At 44.9% G+C, this 15,509-nt stretch overlaps 1 protein-coding gene across 1 annotated transcript in view; it reads left to right on the top strand.

The window, feature by feature from the left end:
• Positions 1–13,894, top strand: part of Mipep (mitochondrial intermediate peptidase) — a 128,539-nt gene extending 114,645 nt beyond the window's left edge. Inside the window, exon 19 of the mRNA XM_052191265.1 lies at positions 13,650–13,894. Within this exon, the coding sequence (XP_052047225.1) occupies positions 13,650–13,747 (98 nt within the window). The 3' untranslated portion in view covers positions 13,748–13,894. The remainder of the gene's footprint in view (positions 1–13,649) is intronic.
• Positions 13,895–15,509: the final 1,615 nt, after the last annotated feature.

Here is a 15,509-nt window from a genome sequence, read left to right as displayed (position 1 = left end):
GAGTCCCTTGCTATCAAAGACAGATGCCGAAGCAGAGGACCATGGCAAAGGTTGAGTTAAATAACCCTCTGGCTGTTGTCATACTTAGGGGTACTAGGAGAATAGACATTTGGAGGGCCAGAAACAAACTGAAAAATATTCATAAAATGTTCTCAGTGTGTCCTGGCATTGGAGTGAAGGAGTAAGATGTCATGGTGGTTTTATAAGCTCCAGGCTTTAACCCCGGAGAGATCATCATGTTGTTTAGGCAGCTGAGAACTATGAGATACAGTGGCCAGCAGAGTTTAATGTGTAGATGCTACAATGGGACAAAGAATCCAAAGCCAGCTCTGATGCCCTGTGGTTTGGTCACAGTGTAGAGTAGAAAGCAAGAAGTGTCAAGCAAGAGTATTCAAGCCCTGTGCCGCCAAAGGAGTCCAGATGGCACTGCTCTCAGAAGCCCTTCCGCCCAGACAGTGCTGACAGTGGAGCCTGCTTCACCAGAAGTCAGGGTCAGTTCCTAGTAACACAGTGCCCATTGACAAGATGGCACATTCACTCAAATTGATGCGGTTTGCTTGGCCTATCTTAAAAGTTTTTTGCCTTGGCAGTGCACCACCAAGGTTTGCCTGGTTTTGTCCAAGAAGACAGTTACTAACCTAACTAACATAACCAGGTGTTCTTATTGTGTGGCTTTGCTGGTGGTGTAGTTTGTACAAGACAAACATGACCACAGTCAAGGAGCTGCAGGGCCTGGCTGTCCCCAGAGGTCTGATGATGCCCTATGTGGGAAAGCCAAGTAAACAGTCATTACTCAGCACCAGCATGATTGATTTTCCCTGTAGTCAAAATATAGATGTGGCTATTTAGGAAACACATTTTATATGTTCTTTAACACGGAAAATTAGTAGTTATTATTTCCAGTTTTTAAAACACGCAGTTAACTTTTAATCATGCAGCCTGATAAATCCCCAAATAATTGGCATTGTGGCAGGAAGCTGGCAGGCACAGTGGGCACACACTACCTTTGCATGGTTAGTATTCTAAAGTTTATTCTTTAATGTCTGTTTGCTTTTGAATTTTTTTAATCAAGTGGAATTTTCAAGAAGAGATAAGCATTAGCATACGACAAGTTCTGCCTGTCTGAGCCAGCATCTGTGCCCCGGGGATGGAGGCAGATGCCAAAACAAGCTGAGAGGCCCAGGGCCTGGGCTCCCTGGTACCTGCCCTGGAGTGTAAGCGACTCGGGAAACCCCACAGAGAGAGATTAAACATGAGGAGTAAGATGTTTAGAGAAAGCGGTTCTGTTTCTTACCTAGGCTTTAATGTGCAGTCTAAGTTGGCCCGGAGGTTAATCCTTCTACCTCCTGAGTACAGGGAATACAGGGGTCTCTTGCCATGCCTGACTAGGATAAGATGCTTTTTAAAAATTTTATCATGTCAAGCAAAACTGATAGTAGATATAGATCATTCTGATGATTTGTGGTAAGTTGGTCAGCAGTTTAGGTAAACTCTCTTGCACTTCTTTCTGTAGTGAGAGAGGTCTCTCCTATCTCTGAACCACCTTGTTTACTCTGACTTAATGTAAATCAGTTTACCAAACTGATTTATCATGGTCTCTATCCTCAGTAAAGTTTGAATTCTAAACTGACATCATGCCCCAATTCTATCTACAGCCCTTTCCTGTGGCTCAGTGAGATCATAGCCTCCAGTAGAGATTTGTTAAATATATGACTTTAAGGTTACATTATAAAATGTCCCCACAGGCTTCCATTTGCAGGCTTTGTCCCTGATTGGTGGTGCTGTCTGAGGAGTTGCAGGAATCAGGTCACAGAGGGTGGTTCCTTGGGAGGATAGCACAGACCCTGGCTTGTCTTTTCCTGTTTTCTGGTACCATATAGTAAACACCCTCCACCACCCTCTCCTGCCATTGTGACGTCCTTCCTAAGAACAGGGGCTCAGCAATCACAATCTGAACCTTGGAAACTGACACCAGGGAGAGGGAGTCATCTCCCAGGTGCACTGGGTACAACTGAGGTGTTAGCCTTTGTTTGAAGGTGCTGTAAGTGTTAGCAAATGTCGGTTAGTGTGTTTTCTGATGTGTGTTTTCTGCAAACAAGAAAAATCTGTTGGGGGATGGGGCCATTTGACTCTTAAGTTGGATTCTCCTCAGCTGCCCTGCTGCTACCTGGAGTAAATGAACCTTCAGTCAAACTGCGAGCCAGTCACAGTCCACAGACACCTTGAGAAAACTTTGCAGAAGATCACAGCCAGATGCCCTAGCTTTTGAAGACAGGCTGTTTTAAAAGTTTGTACTAGCTATCTATGTTCCTGTCAGATACCCTGATGAATTCTAGATAACCCATTTCCCCCAGGCTAGAGCCTCCTTGGCAACAACTAAATATTCCCCTTTCCTCACACCCCCCAGGTATGAGCTACCATGAGGCTTATGGCTTTCAAGTTTTCTGGACTCTGACTGTCTGGTTCAACTCAGCTGTTCTGGCTCAAACTCCCCTCCAAGCTGACTGATTCAGTCTGGCTTCTCTCTTGGCCTCTGACTGAATTGCTCTGCTTGGCCTCAGAATAACTTTGTCAGTATGTTCTAATCTTCTGGCTCCTTCTCATTCTCTGGATTGTTCTGTCTTCACCTGCTCTATCTGCCCTGGTAAAACTGCCCTTCTCCTCTGGGCTCTCTTAAATAGTCTCTCTTTCCTGTCTGTTCTCAAGAGAGTCGGGAATATTCTATTCTGTCAAATCTTTCTTTGATTTATCACTTTGTGCTCAGTTAGACGTCTCTTTCAAATATGGGTGCTTCCTTCTATAAACTAACCTTACCTTCATTATTTGGGATTAAAGATAAGCACTAAGGGCGTATCTGTATTCTAGCCAGAGGGATTAAAGTATGTACTAAGGGCTGGGCCACACCACAACTGGAAACAGGATGTTCCAGTAAACAATGCAGTCTCAGGGTTCACTGCATGATTAAATGTCCTCCAACAGCAACAGTCAGTGGCACTTGGTTTGCCTTGACTTCAAGAAGGCACCTTCTATGCTTTCTGGAAGTAACGCCCTCATTCCTGTCTTCTTCAGCTCACTTGTCACTTCTGATGTTTAGTATTTTCTGCTCCCTTTAATAGTTTCTTCTGATGTAGAGTAAGCTGTTGTATTCATATTCTATTTGATATATAAATGTGCTCAAGCCCTTCTCTTGTGTAACAGTTCAGAAGAGTATCTGGAGTTTAGCTTCATTTCAGAACTGAGATATCCCCAGTTACAGTCAATAGCTTCTGGCAAGCAAATTCAACCAGAAAAGTATACCAATGTTCTATTTTTATTTCCATTATGTCCTCTGTAAAGAATGTAAGTGTCAGACATTATGGTACACATCTATAATCCTAGCACTCAAGAGGCAAAGACAGAGGTATTGCAGAGTCAAGGCTACCCTGGGCCACATGCTGAAATTCTCTCTCAGAAACTTATGGGTAGGGATGGTTAGATGGCTCAAGTGGGTAAAGGCACTTGCCGTGTAGACTCAATGACCTGAGTTCAAAACCTTGAGCCCACATAAAGGTAGAAGGAAAGAACCAGTTTCACACAGTTGTACTCTGAACTCATGGTATAACCTCACACACACACACACACACACACACTGAAAGTAAACACGTTGTTTAAAACATGCTCAGATGTGTTTATACATTTTCAAAATAGCATATAGATAATATATTTCCATGGATTGATTACTTAATAGGAACATCATAAAACAATAATAGTTTGCACATATGATGTTCTTTGTATGTGTATGTATGTATATATACATGTTTGTGAGTATGTAAAAATATGTGAGGCTTGCAGAGATCATTATCAGGGATCTTCCTTCATCATATCACCACATTTTTGAGACAGGGCTCTCCACTAAACCAGCAGCTTACATGGCTGGCTGCCAAGCCCCAGGGACCCAATTGTGTCCATCTGTCCACTTCTGGGCTTGCAAACCCATGCCCTACACCCAGGTTTTACGTACCCGAGGTCCTGGGCATTAATCCTAGGCCTTTGTGCTTTTTGGCAAACGTTTTACCAAGTGGGGCATCTCTCTAGCCTCCAGATGGTATTGTTTTGTTTTGGGGGGGGGCCAGGTTGAGATAAGGTCTCTTTTTCTCACACAGAATTAAAGTTGTTCACCACTGAGCGGGGCTCCAGTTGTCTTCTTAAAAAAAAAAATTAAAAGATTAATTTATTTATTTTATGTATATAAGTACACTGTCGCTGTATCTAGACACACCAGAAGAGGGCATCAGATTCCATTAGAGATGGTTGTGGACTCTTAACCACTGAGCCATCTCTCCACCTCCTCCCACCCCCTTCCCACACCCCCCCCCCATGTCATTCTTAACTTGAGATTGGGACTGTGCATGTGAACAGTGGCCATAAAGCACATTAGAAAAGCTGGTGTCACTTCCCTGGCTCTCTGATTGGAGTCCCAGTTTTCTGGCCCAATACTCTTGAGGCCTTGAGCTTCTAAGTGGACTGGTGCTGGGGATACACCAGCAGAACACTGGGAACACTCACCTACAGTGACGTGTGCAGCAGTTAGAGTAGATGTCAGTCAAAGAAACGAAGCTGAGCATCTGCAGAGCTGACTCAGCAGTTAAGAGCAAATCCTTTTCTTGCAGAGAATCTAAATGTGGTTCTCTGCACTCAGGACAAGTAGCCCACAACTGCCTATAACTCCAGTTCAGGTGATCTAATACCTCTGCCCTCCTGGGGCACCTGAAATCATACACATACACATAGTCCACATATACATAATTAAAAGTAATTCTTTAAGAAATTATTAAAGCTACCATTTGCTAAGCCATCTCCTGTGGGAAATGTTGCCAGAGAGCATCAAAGTGGGAAAGTGTCCTTTAGCAATCAGCACAATCTTCTACGTATGAGTCTCTCAAGAATCTAAAAGGAAACTGATCTAGATTAGCATTAATGATGATGAATGTAGATTGTGAAATTGGCATCATGCACACACCTTTCACACTAACATGAAATTATCATAAAAATAATAAATACTCTTATATATTGATTTTTTCCAAGCATTAAGGCTTTCTATTGAATCTTAGCAAATGGTCTGACTTTGTGTTTTAGAGTTTAATGTATAGGAGAGAGTTACAAATGTAGCAAAGGTGATGAGAACTGTAGCAAAAACTACAACTAAAAGCTTGTGTTCAGGGTCTCTGATTTGCCAAGTGCTGTGTGCATCGCATTTATTGCTTAATCCTTTGAGCAGTCCAGGGTGCTTAGTAACTCAGTTGCATGAGGTCACCTAGTAGCAAAGACAGAACTTGAATTTCAACTGGGGCATTGACTCATCTCGCCTGGGCTGATAATTCCTTCAGCGTCCTTTTTGGGTTATAGTAGGCAGTCCTTGCTGTGGAAGTCCTTGCCTGCATGTTCTGCTGTATTTTTCCCCTCATTCCTTTGTAATTGTTGGTGATTGAACTGCATCATCAGAAATACACTGATGCTAAAGAAGTTGATGCTGCCGAGCTCTCCAAGTCTCTCGGAGAGACAAATCTGCAAAGTGGTGCCCCAGCTGCGGCCAACAGCTGCAACAGTAAAATCAGATCTGCCAAGGCTGAACGCAAGAGCAGTTCTTAAACATGTTCACTGGCAGAAACCTCCTTTTCTCAAACAGCTTTATCCAGGGGTAAGTGAAGATGTGTGTCACGACACCACATCCAGAGCTGGGAGCACTGGGATTATGACATGCTTTCAGTAATAAAGGCAGATGGCATAATAGCCAAGTAAATGGAATCCTTCATTTTTCCTTATTCAGATATTCACCCAACTTAGCCTCAGAAATAGCCTAGGGCTCTGTGGGAGGAAGAAATGAAAGGGAGCACCTGCATTCTCAAGGCTGAGGCCCTTTTTTTTTGTCACGGGAGCTGAGTTTTTTAAGAGGGTGTGGTGTGTCTTTATTTAATGTGTGGGCATGTTGGCCTCGGGAAGACATTGAACTGCAAAAGGCAAAAGGTTTTGTGACCCAGAAATGTAATTGTGAGGAGAACGATTCTATCTGATGATGAAATGAGATCCAACCAGTGTGCACAGAGCACCCGTGGGGGCCACGCCTGTTGGAGAAGTTCAGAGGCTGTGCTTGAGCATGGCTCAGTGATGCTGCCTGTTTGAACAGCCACAGATGCTAATGCTGCTCTAGGAGCAGCCAGCCTTCAGTTCCGAGCAAGGGAGGAACTTGACTTGCTGGCAGTTCCCTCAGGAGCTGATGGGAGACAGTGGGACCCACCCTCAGCCGTAGGTGTGGGTAGCCACTGCTGCGTAGCAAGGAAGAACTTCAAAGTGGGGAAGGTGAGCCGCACAGTTGCCCGGGGCTTGGGAGAGACAGACTTGGAATGGGAATTCCAATCTCATAAAAGTAGCTAAACATCTTTCAGGCGTCAGGCAGCCTTTGTAGCTACAGTTCCCAATTGGTCTGAACTGAGTTTGGCACATGTAATTATTTTGGAATAAAAAAAAATAGCCATTAGCTATTACAGAGGATTTTTAGAATTAGTCATGGTGTTGAGGATGGGTTTCAGACCTCCTCGTGAATTCCTGAGTCTCTTTAAGGTAATCTGCTTCTCTGTAGATGCCGGTTAGCATTTTGACCCAGACTACCACAAACTGCACTGGAGCGCTTCTGATTTCTCCTCTGTTTCGGCTGTGGTCAAGTATACACAATATAAAGTCGTTGTGTGTGGTTTTTGTTGGGTGGGGTGCACACATGAGCAGGAGCAAGAGGCCAATATTAGCTATCTTCCTCATTCTCTAGTCATCTCGTTGTTTGATACAGGCTCTCTCGCTAAACCCGAAACCCAGCAGTTCAGAAAGGGAGCCACTGTCTCTGCTCCAGGCTTTTCTGTGGGTGCTGAGGAACTGAACTTGTGTCCTCATGCGTGTGCCACCTGAGCCATCTGTGACCTACCATTTAGCCAGTTCAGTGTTCTGTTCACAAGGATTTGCATTTACAAGATTGTCTAATTGCCCCCAGGGTCTGTTTACAGAATTTTTCATCACCCAGTAATGTGTTTTAAAGAAACCTTAATATAGCTCTATCAGGCTAGCAGTTGGGGTGATTTTAGTAACACCTTCATTTGTTTGCTTGCTTTATTGAATATTAGCTATCTCGGGTTTTTGTTTTGTTTTGTTTTGTTTTGTTGCTGTTTTATTTTGTTTTGTTTTGTTTTGTTTTAAGCAGAGGGCAAGAAGCAGAAAAAAGTAAAATAAGCAATGATTCATGGGCTGGGTAATTAGCTTGTGGTTGTAAGTTTTGTGATAATAACCTAAATACTTAATCACAGAGCAGTGTCCTGGAATTCAGCTTGTACAAAAATAATAAGTAGCCTCGTCCATCAGCTCCTGAGCTGGAAAGCAGGTTTTCAGACCCCTGAGGCTGAAGGTTACTGTCACCAGTTACTAAGCGTTTTCCTGCCTTAAACACTATCTTATTTAATCTGTATAACAGTCTAGCAAAGTACGTGACCTTAAGCCAGTTTTATAAACTTTGAGGCTCTTAAACTCTAGCACTTCTGCCTTTCCTCCTGTTGATCCTAGCAGGATGGGACATCAGGAGCCTGGTCCAGAGACTCTCATCCAGCTGATCATCCAAGGCTTTCTCGATGTTCACTCTACTGACAGAAGAAGAAGGGAAGAATGTTTTTCTCTCTCTCTCTGCTCTCCTCTTCCATTTCTTCAAAAGAAAATACCTAAGTCAGAAGGGGAGCATCAGACTGATATCTTAAGTTACAAAATGCAATGTGGTGCCAGAGAAGTCCTTGTCAACCCCACACTCACACCTGCACAGCACCTCTGTGGTTACCTAGTGGCTCCTGGGTTGGTTTTTGTAAGTGGCCTGCTGGCCTGGGAGCAGAATCGGTCTTTTCCTTTAGGGACTTGAGGCTCATCAGTTTCCCAGATCGTCCCTAACAGCTCAAGTAGGAAGTGGTCTGAAAGAATTTAACTAGCTAGGTGGAAGAACCTCTTCAGCTTTATTGTAAAGGTGCAGTGGGCTGTTTGTCCTGGCAGGCTTGCTCTGAACACTGGCTCTCCTGATTTATCAGGTGTCATGTGCCTGTCTTCCAGATAGAGAGCTCCAGGCCTTCTGTCTCCTGGGAGTTCACACCCATCCCACCCCCAAACACTCCAGCACCTACAAAGCCCACAAACAGAAAATGTCCCTGTCCTGGCTTCTTATGCAAAGAACCGGTTTTAAGAGGACCCATGTCTGTGGAGACAGCCCCACCCCACGTGTTCCTGGAGGTTGGCCATCCCCCTCTCCTCTCCAGCCACCGTCTCCCTGCCATCCCGCACAGACACCAGTGACACCGGTCTCATCTCTTTACACCCACTATTTCTATGACACAGAGTCTCAGGATTTTTATATAAAATATCTTCCTAATAAAGTATAGGTGATTTATTTGTTAGTCTTTAGTTCACACTGGATTCTGTGGCATAAATATCAAAAATGAATGAAGAAGTATATTGGAAAACCCCTTACAGAGTTTCTCTTTATAGCTTCTTCACTGATCTTCCTTTGTCTTTCACTGAACTTTTTATCAAACACAACCACACATTTATTTTATTGGACATCTTTGCTTGCTGTTGAACAATCTATGAACTAGATTCAAAGGGGAGATGTAACTCTTTAACTTCTCTTTCAAGGCTTAAACAAATCCTGATGTTTTTAATTGCTGGTAATCCCCTGCATTCTCTAACCCATACACAAACCATTTCACCCCAGGCACTTAGTAAAGGAGCCAGACAAGGTTCTGTCTCTGCAGGGCCAGCTGGTTCAGAAGCATACACACGCCAGCGGCCAGGCAGCTGCGTTCAGCCATGTTTGCAAATAGCAGCATTAGCTGTGCCCCCAGCAGGGCACTCCCAGGGCCTAAAGAGTGCAGGCACAACTGGGTTGGTGTATTAAAGATCTGGCTGGCGCTTACTCTACATATTTACTCTTCAGTACAGTCATGGGCATGTGCTTGGGCTTGGACGTATACTCTCTACCTTGTCCTGGAGTGAATAAGGACTTTCCTTGGTGAGGTATAGATGCATGTATAAATAGCTTCTATTGCAAGGACTTGCCATAGATACATGAGGCCACCCAGAAAATACCCAGAAGCTTGGCACCTTTCCTCCCTAAGTATGTAGAACACTGTCCCAGCCACAAACTAGCATTCAACATGTGCCCTGATGGGAAGAGGCCTCGGGTTGAGGACTGAGTGTCTATCTGTTCCAGTCTCCTGAGTGTTCCAGTCACACACTGCCTGGGCAGAACCTTTCTGGCCATTACAGGTTGCTCCTCAGCCAACACAAACCAGTTTTTTCTGTCTCTGTCTCCTTTGAAATAGTTACAGTTGACTGCTCTAGTGTGCTTCTGGAGAGGCAGGGTGCTTGCCCAGACCTACTGGGCATTCTGGCTGGGAACAATGGGTTTGTTGGTGTGTGCAACATCAAGGGGTAGGTGTCCAGGATTTCTCCACATTTAGGGATTATCACATAAAGGATACTGATAATCTAAACACAGCTCTCTTAGGATAGTTATTATATCACAAAATCAGAGACCATGAAAACTGTATCCTAGTGCCTAAAGAACATGTGTTATAGAATCAGACTCCCAGGCTTCAAGAAAACCAACAACAACCATGAGAACTGGATGGCCCCTCCTCTGGTTGGACAGTCTATGTGGTGCTCATTCTTGAAGCCATACACACAATAAAAGCAGACTCAGCAAGTCCTATTAATATATATTTGCGCATAAAGATGTGCATGTATGTGAATAACAAATATAATCAAAGCAAAAGAGGCTAACAACCTAAGAGTTGGGGAGGGCACACGGGAGGGGTTTAAGGGAGGGTAAGTAGTAGGAGCTAGGGGGAGGAAAGGAAGGAGGGGCGCACTGTAATTCCACTTCAATTAAAAACATTAAAAATAAAATACAGAGGGCTGGAGAGATGGCTCATCAGTTAGGAGCACTGACTGCTCTTCCTGAGGTCTTAAGTTCAATTCCCAGCAACCACATGGTGGCTCACAACCATCTGTAATGGGATCTGATGCCCTCTTCTGGTGTGTCTGAAGACAGCTACAGTGTACTCATATAAATAAATAATTCTTTTTAAAAACATAAATAATAAAATACATTTAAAAAGAAAAAGAGCCAGGAGGCTAATCTCTTACCGTCATGCTTGGCTCTCAGTGCACACTCCATTTTGAATGGCGGTTCCCTAGCAGTCCCATTAGCCCCAGTCTACCTCAGCCGGCTCTGTACCCCTGTAAGCCATCTCTGCCTCCGCTCTCTCCAGCCCAGTGTTAGCAGTCACTTAGACAGAAGCACATGGCACATCTTGGAAACCTGCCTGCCTCAGCAGTCAGTTCTAGAATCCAGTTAATATTGTAAGTTGCCCTGTGTTTCAAGGTTGTTAGACAAGGTCTTAGAAGTGGGCCAGTGAGGCTGCAGGGATTCTGCCTTGTACTGTCTTTCTTGCTGGCCAGCTTGCCTCTCAGGAAAAATGAGAAAAACAAGTTTAAATGTTCTTACTTAATGACTCCTTGGCTATTGGGTGACCCTTGAAGTTAGGCAGGTTCATGAGACTTAAAGCCCGGTTTTCTTTGTAACCTGTCAGGCACAGCGAGTGTCTGAATGCACTTCGACCTTATTTCCTGGCACTGGTGGTTTCCTTTTCTCACCTGTGAGCACAGAGCTGTCCTTATGTGTTTGCATCCACATCCCCCATGCTGATTTCCACAGAGAACTGTGTCTCCCCAGACACTACAGAGCTACTCTCAGTCTTCCCAGAGTCGGACTTGAAGAAGAGGGGAACATTTTTGACAACAGTTTTTTTCAAGCCCAAGTGTTTTGAGTTTGTAGGTGGACAGGTAAATGGATACTGTTCTCGTTGGCTTTCTCGCGTCCCCCTCAGCCTGCAGTCCTTCAGGAAGGGAAGTCAGGGCAGGAGCATCAGACAGGAACCCAGAAGCAGGACCTGAAGCAGACTGTAGAGGAACGGTAATTACAGCTCTGTTGTTCCTCTGCCTTTCTTACACCTCCCAGGAATGGCACTGCTCACAGTGATCTGGGCTTTCCCACGTCAATCATTAATTAAGAAAGTGCTCCCTACCCCCTCATCCCCCAGCCCCCCACAGACTCTCCTGTCTGATGATGGCGTTTTTTTTTTTTTTTTTTTCAGTTAAGATTTTCTCTTCCCAGATGATTCTAGCTTGTGTTGAGTTGACTACAAACTAACTGGGACTGATAAATATAACAGCCAACTTTGGTTTTTCTCATTTGTGAAGCTGTCTGAAACACTGGTTTGTCTTTAATTCTATGTGTAGAATCAGGTCATGTTGATACTTGTAAAAACACTTGGGCTCTTCTCTTCGGACCTGTGGTTGGCACTGCTGGGTGCCCGGCGGCTACTCGTCCTGATCCTCCAGGTCCCTGGTCCTTCCTTCCTGTGCTTTCATCTTCAACAATCACATGACAGAGGAAATCACCAAGCCATTTAGCTCTGACAAGATTTTTTTGAGGAAAGCCCAAGATGTTTGTATCTCTCTCTTGTTGCCACAGTCACCATTTGGGGTGCAGGAATGGTGTGGGGTGGGCACTTGGCACAGGATGTGTACTGAGTATCTCTGTTCTGAGGATGAGGCCAGGTCACACTGAGGCTGGCAGGGTATTGAGTTGAAGTGAACCACTTCAAAGACACAGGATGGTCACACTTACCTGTGTGGGTTGGCTCTGAATAAATGGTTTCACCCTCTGACGGTTATAGTCGTTTAATTAAAAACAAGCAGCCATGTAATTATAGAAATGTTTCGGATATGAAAAGAAAATTGTGTAATAATTGATTGAAAACCATGCTCAAAGATTTTCCTATAAACGGGCTCTGCTTTAAGAAACCTGGGAAGGCATGTCCCCTGCTGTCCAATCAGATGGAGTCTGCTGATGGCACTGCCTGCATCTGGAAGGTGCAGTACAGAAGATGCTACTGGAGTGGCCTCAGGGATCAGGGTTCTCGCTCACACCAGCCACACAACACAGCTGAACAAGCGGAGTGCCTGCTTCCATCCGTGCAAGTTATTTTACTGTAAAGAAGAAAATGGCACTCTAAGTTGTACAACTAAAGGCATCGCAGCATAATTTTCTGTCCCTGTTTTCTCAAGATGGGACTATTAAAATCTGAACTGGAAAGAGTAGAAACACTTTATTTAATCTGTAGCTCAAATGAACATACTATTATTGTTCTTAGCAGCACCAGCCTCGTTAGTAGATTCCACGTATTGGGAGCAGTTTTTACCTCCTGCGTCTCATGTGGTCCATGCCTGCGGGACGGCTGCATTCCTGTGTGTAGACCCCGAGCAGCCATCCCTGCGTCCCAGTCTCTTCTCACTGCTGACTGCAGCCATCTCCACGTGACTGCTCGCTCCAGCTCACAGTGGCTGGTGGTCGTCCACGCAGTCTTGTTCCTCCTGTGCCTAGTTGGGTTCCCCGTCTGACCCCCGGCCGCTCTACTTCAGAGCCTCAAATTGTCCTCCTGAGACATCGCCCAACTGCGCCATGTACCTGGACAAGTTAGTGGACAGCAGACCTTGTAGGTTCCCAGTGTTGTGCTTCTCCTCTAAAGGCCACACACAAGTTTAGAGCTAAGTGTTCTTTTGGTGATTTTTCATTTTTCTTTTTATTCTTTTGAGATTATAATTACATCATTTCCCACCCCACTCCACTCCCTTTCCTCCCTCCAAACTTTCCCATATACTCTCCTTGTTGTGTTACACATCCATGGCTTTTTTCCCACTGTTGTTACATACACATATGCATATGTATATGCATATATTTCTAACTATAACCTCTTCCGTCCGTATAATGTTGTTTGTATGTATGTTTTCAAGGCTGGCCATTTGTTATTGGATAATGGTAAAAAATTTTAGGCATCTCTTCGGTTCTATTCAATTAATTTAATAGGAGTATAAACTGAATTGTTATCCAGTCAGAGAGCAGAACCATCACTCCAGAATGTCCCCTCACACCCTGTCCCAAAGGCTACTGCTACGGTCCCTGTGCGACTTTGTTTTTTCTCCAGACCCATTCTGAATTTCACAGAAACAGAGTCCATCAGTGTGTCTTATTTGTGGGGCATCTTTTGGGGTGGCCTCTTGGGACCATCAGAGCTTTATGGGTCTGAGTTGTCTTCCCTTCTGCTGATGAGGGATGTCTTGAGGGACTTGGATACAAGACTTCTACAAAAGAATTAATACCTCATTGAGGTTGACGTGTATAGAATGTGTTTAAAACTCAGCCTGCTTAGATTTCAATTATCCTGGTCAATAATAATTCAAAAATTCAATCTGGTAATTCCAATTGATATCTACAGAAATAGAATTCTTGGGAGATGCATTTGGGCCTAAGTTACTAAGCCAGGCGCTGCTTAAAGAATGAACGGCTTTAAAGTCATGAACAGCTTTGGGTCACATGCTCCCTGTGATTTGCTGAATTGTCCTCTCATGGTGGGACCGTAGAGCCAACCTCTGGTTTTAGAAGTCACAGTGTCCCCCAGGGTGGCCGTGGCCCTTTGTCCTGCCCCTGGTGTCTCGGGGTGCTAACGCGAGTGTCTTGATGCTTGCAGGCATGCTGCAGAAGTGTCCTTCCATCGAGGACTTCGTGGATGCCCTTGTGTCTGACATGAATCTGGACTTTGAAACTTTCTTCATGGATTCTAAGTAGCAGAAGCACAGCTCATGTGGATAAGAAACTTGTCACCAGATCCCACAGCTCTGAAAGCTTACTCCAGCCTCAGTGTTCACTGCAGAAACATTTTCTGACAAGCCTTAAATTGACAGAACTCAGAATAAATAGTATGTTTTAATTACACTGTGTCTCACCTGCTTGGCAGAGTTTTAAGGATTTTTAGTGTATCTGTGAACCACAGAAGTTTCTAATTATAGAGTACCACTGTTCCCTATGCGGTAGCTGTGTCCAGACTGCAGCCTTTCTGTTGATCTCTTAATTGAATGCATTAGAAACTCTGTGGAATGCTAAATTGTTGCAAGTTAGGACAATTTGAAGAGTTCTCAGAAAGATCACACCTATTTTTTAAAGGAACACTACCATTTCTTAAGACCTCTTTCCTAGTCTCTCGGGTAGTCAGCTACAGCAAAGGAAAAACCAACCCAAGTATGGCTGCTAATATAAAGTCTTTCCAGGGCGTTAAGTTTCTGTACGGATGGGTTCAGAACAAGGAGGATTTGAACTCAGACTTTGCTGTTTTGACTGCAAAGACAACATTAGTGAGGCATACGAGGGTCAAGAGTACATAAGGAAATCAGTTCAAGCCTTGTCTGTCATTTCCCAGAAGCCACTGCTTTCCATTGGCAGTTACTGAGCTGCTGCACATTGTTAACATGAGGAAAGGATTCATTTCATGGGCTTAGTTGGTTTTCCTGCCATTAAAGTCAAGAATCACAGCTTCACACTTTAGTGGCATCAAGTAGCACCCTCTTGCTCCTCGATAAGTGACCAGAGACAGCAGAGAGGAGAGTCTCCCAGCCTAGGACACACTCAAGTGTCTTCATATTCTAGGAGTGGCCTACAAGTTCATCAGGCCCAAAGATCTCCTCAGTGACCTGCAGTGCTGGGCCCCCTCGTGAACTGCCGACCTGTCTCACCTGCCCGCATGCGCACATCCAACTCTGGATTCATGTGGAAGAGTGACTGGCCCACTGAGGTGGGCTTCCCACAGCCAGGATGGGGTAGTGTTGTCTTACTGAGCCTCCCAATGCAAGGCTCTCTCCACACCAACCCCAGGAAGCACCTGGGAGCCTGTGTAGAGTCTGCCAAGGGCAATCAAAGCAGGAGGCCTAGGGTTGGGTGTTGCTGGGGACAGAATGGGCTCCCATGCCAGCGCCTGGCAGACGTGGAGTCACATCCCACCCTGTTTATTCTCCTTATCTGATTGGATAACAGAAGATCAGATCCTTGTAGGCTTGTACTCACACATGCCAGCTCTGTTCTGGGAAATGTCCTGCGAGTCATCAACCTGCCAGGCAGCCAGCTGCAGGGCCATCTGAAGAGGTGCTGGAACAGGCTCTACGGTGTCCCCAGGGTGCCAAGTCTCTGTGGCTTTATCAGTCTTAGCTTTACCAGAAGCATGGGATAGTCAGGGGAGTTTAGGCAGAATGGGGAGAGCATGAGCTCCTTTAAGGGGGCCACTTCTGGTTCCTGCAGGACTTTGCAGCTGTTACAGCCGGTAGGTAACTAACCATAGGAAGAAAGAGCCCGCCCAAGGAAGGATGCTGGGGGAACCAAAGAGAGGGAAGGGAAGGGGTTTAGGAAAAGGGAGGGTCGTAGGATCCTATAAAATGCCCCACCCCCAGTCCACTTGTCATTTCACTTTCTCAGTGCTTTGGTCTTTGCAATCTCCAGAACTGTCCATCCCACAGACCATACATTGGTACCCCCCAGATAATCATCCCTCACCCCATAGTGA

The sequence above is a fragment of the Apodemus sylvaticus genome, chromosome 8, assembly GCF_947179515.1.
Source record: "Apodemus sylvaticus chromosome 8, mApoSyl1.1, whole genome shotgun sequence".
Classification (NCBI taxonomy): Eukaryota; Metazoa; Chordata; class Mammalia; order Rodentia; family Muridae; genus Apodemus; species Apodemus sylvaticus.
Note: the sequence above shows the minus strand (reverse complement) of the source record. Positions and strands in the feature narration are given on the sequence as shown.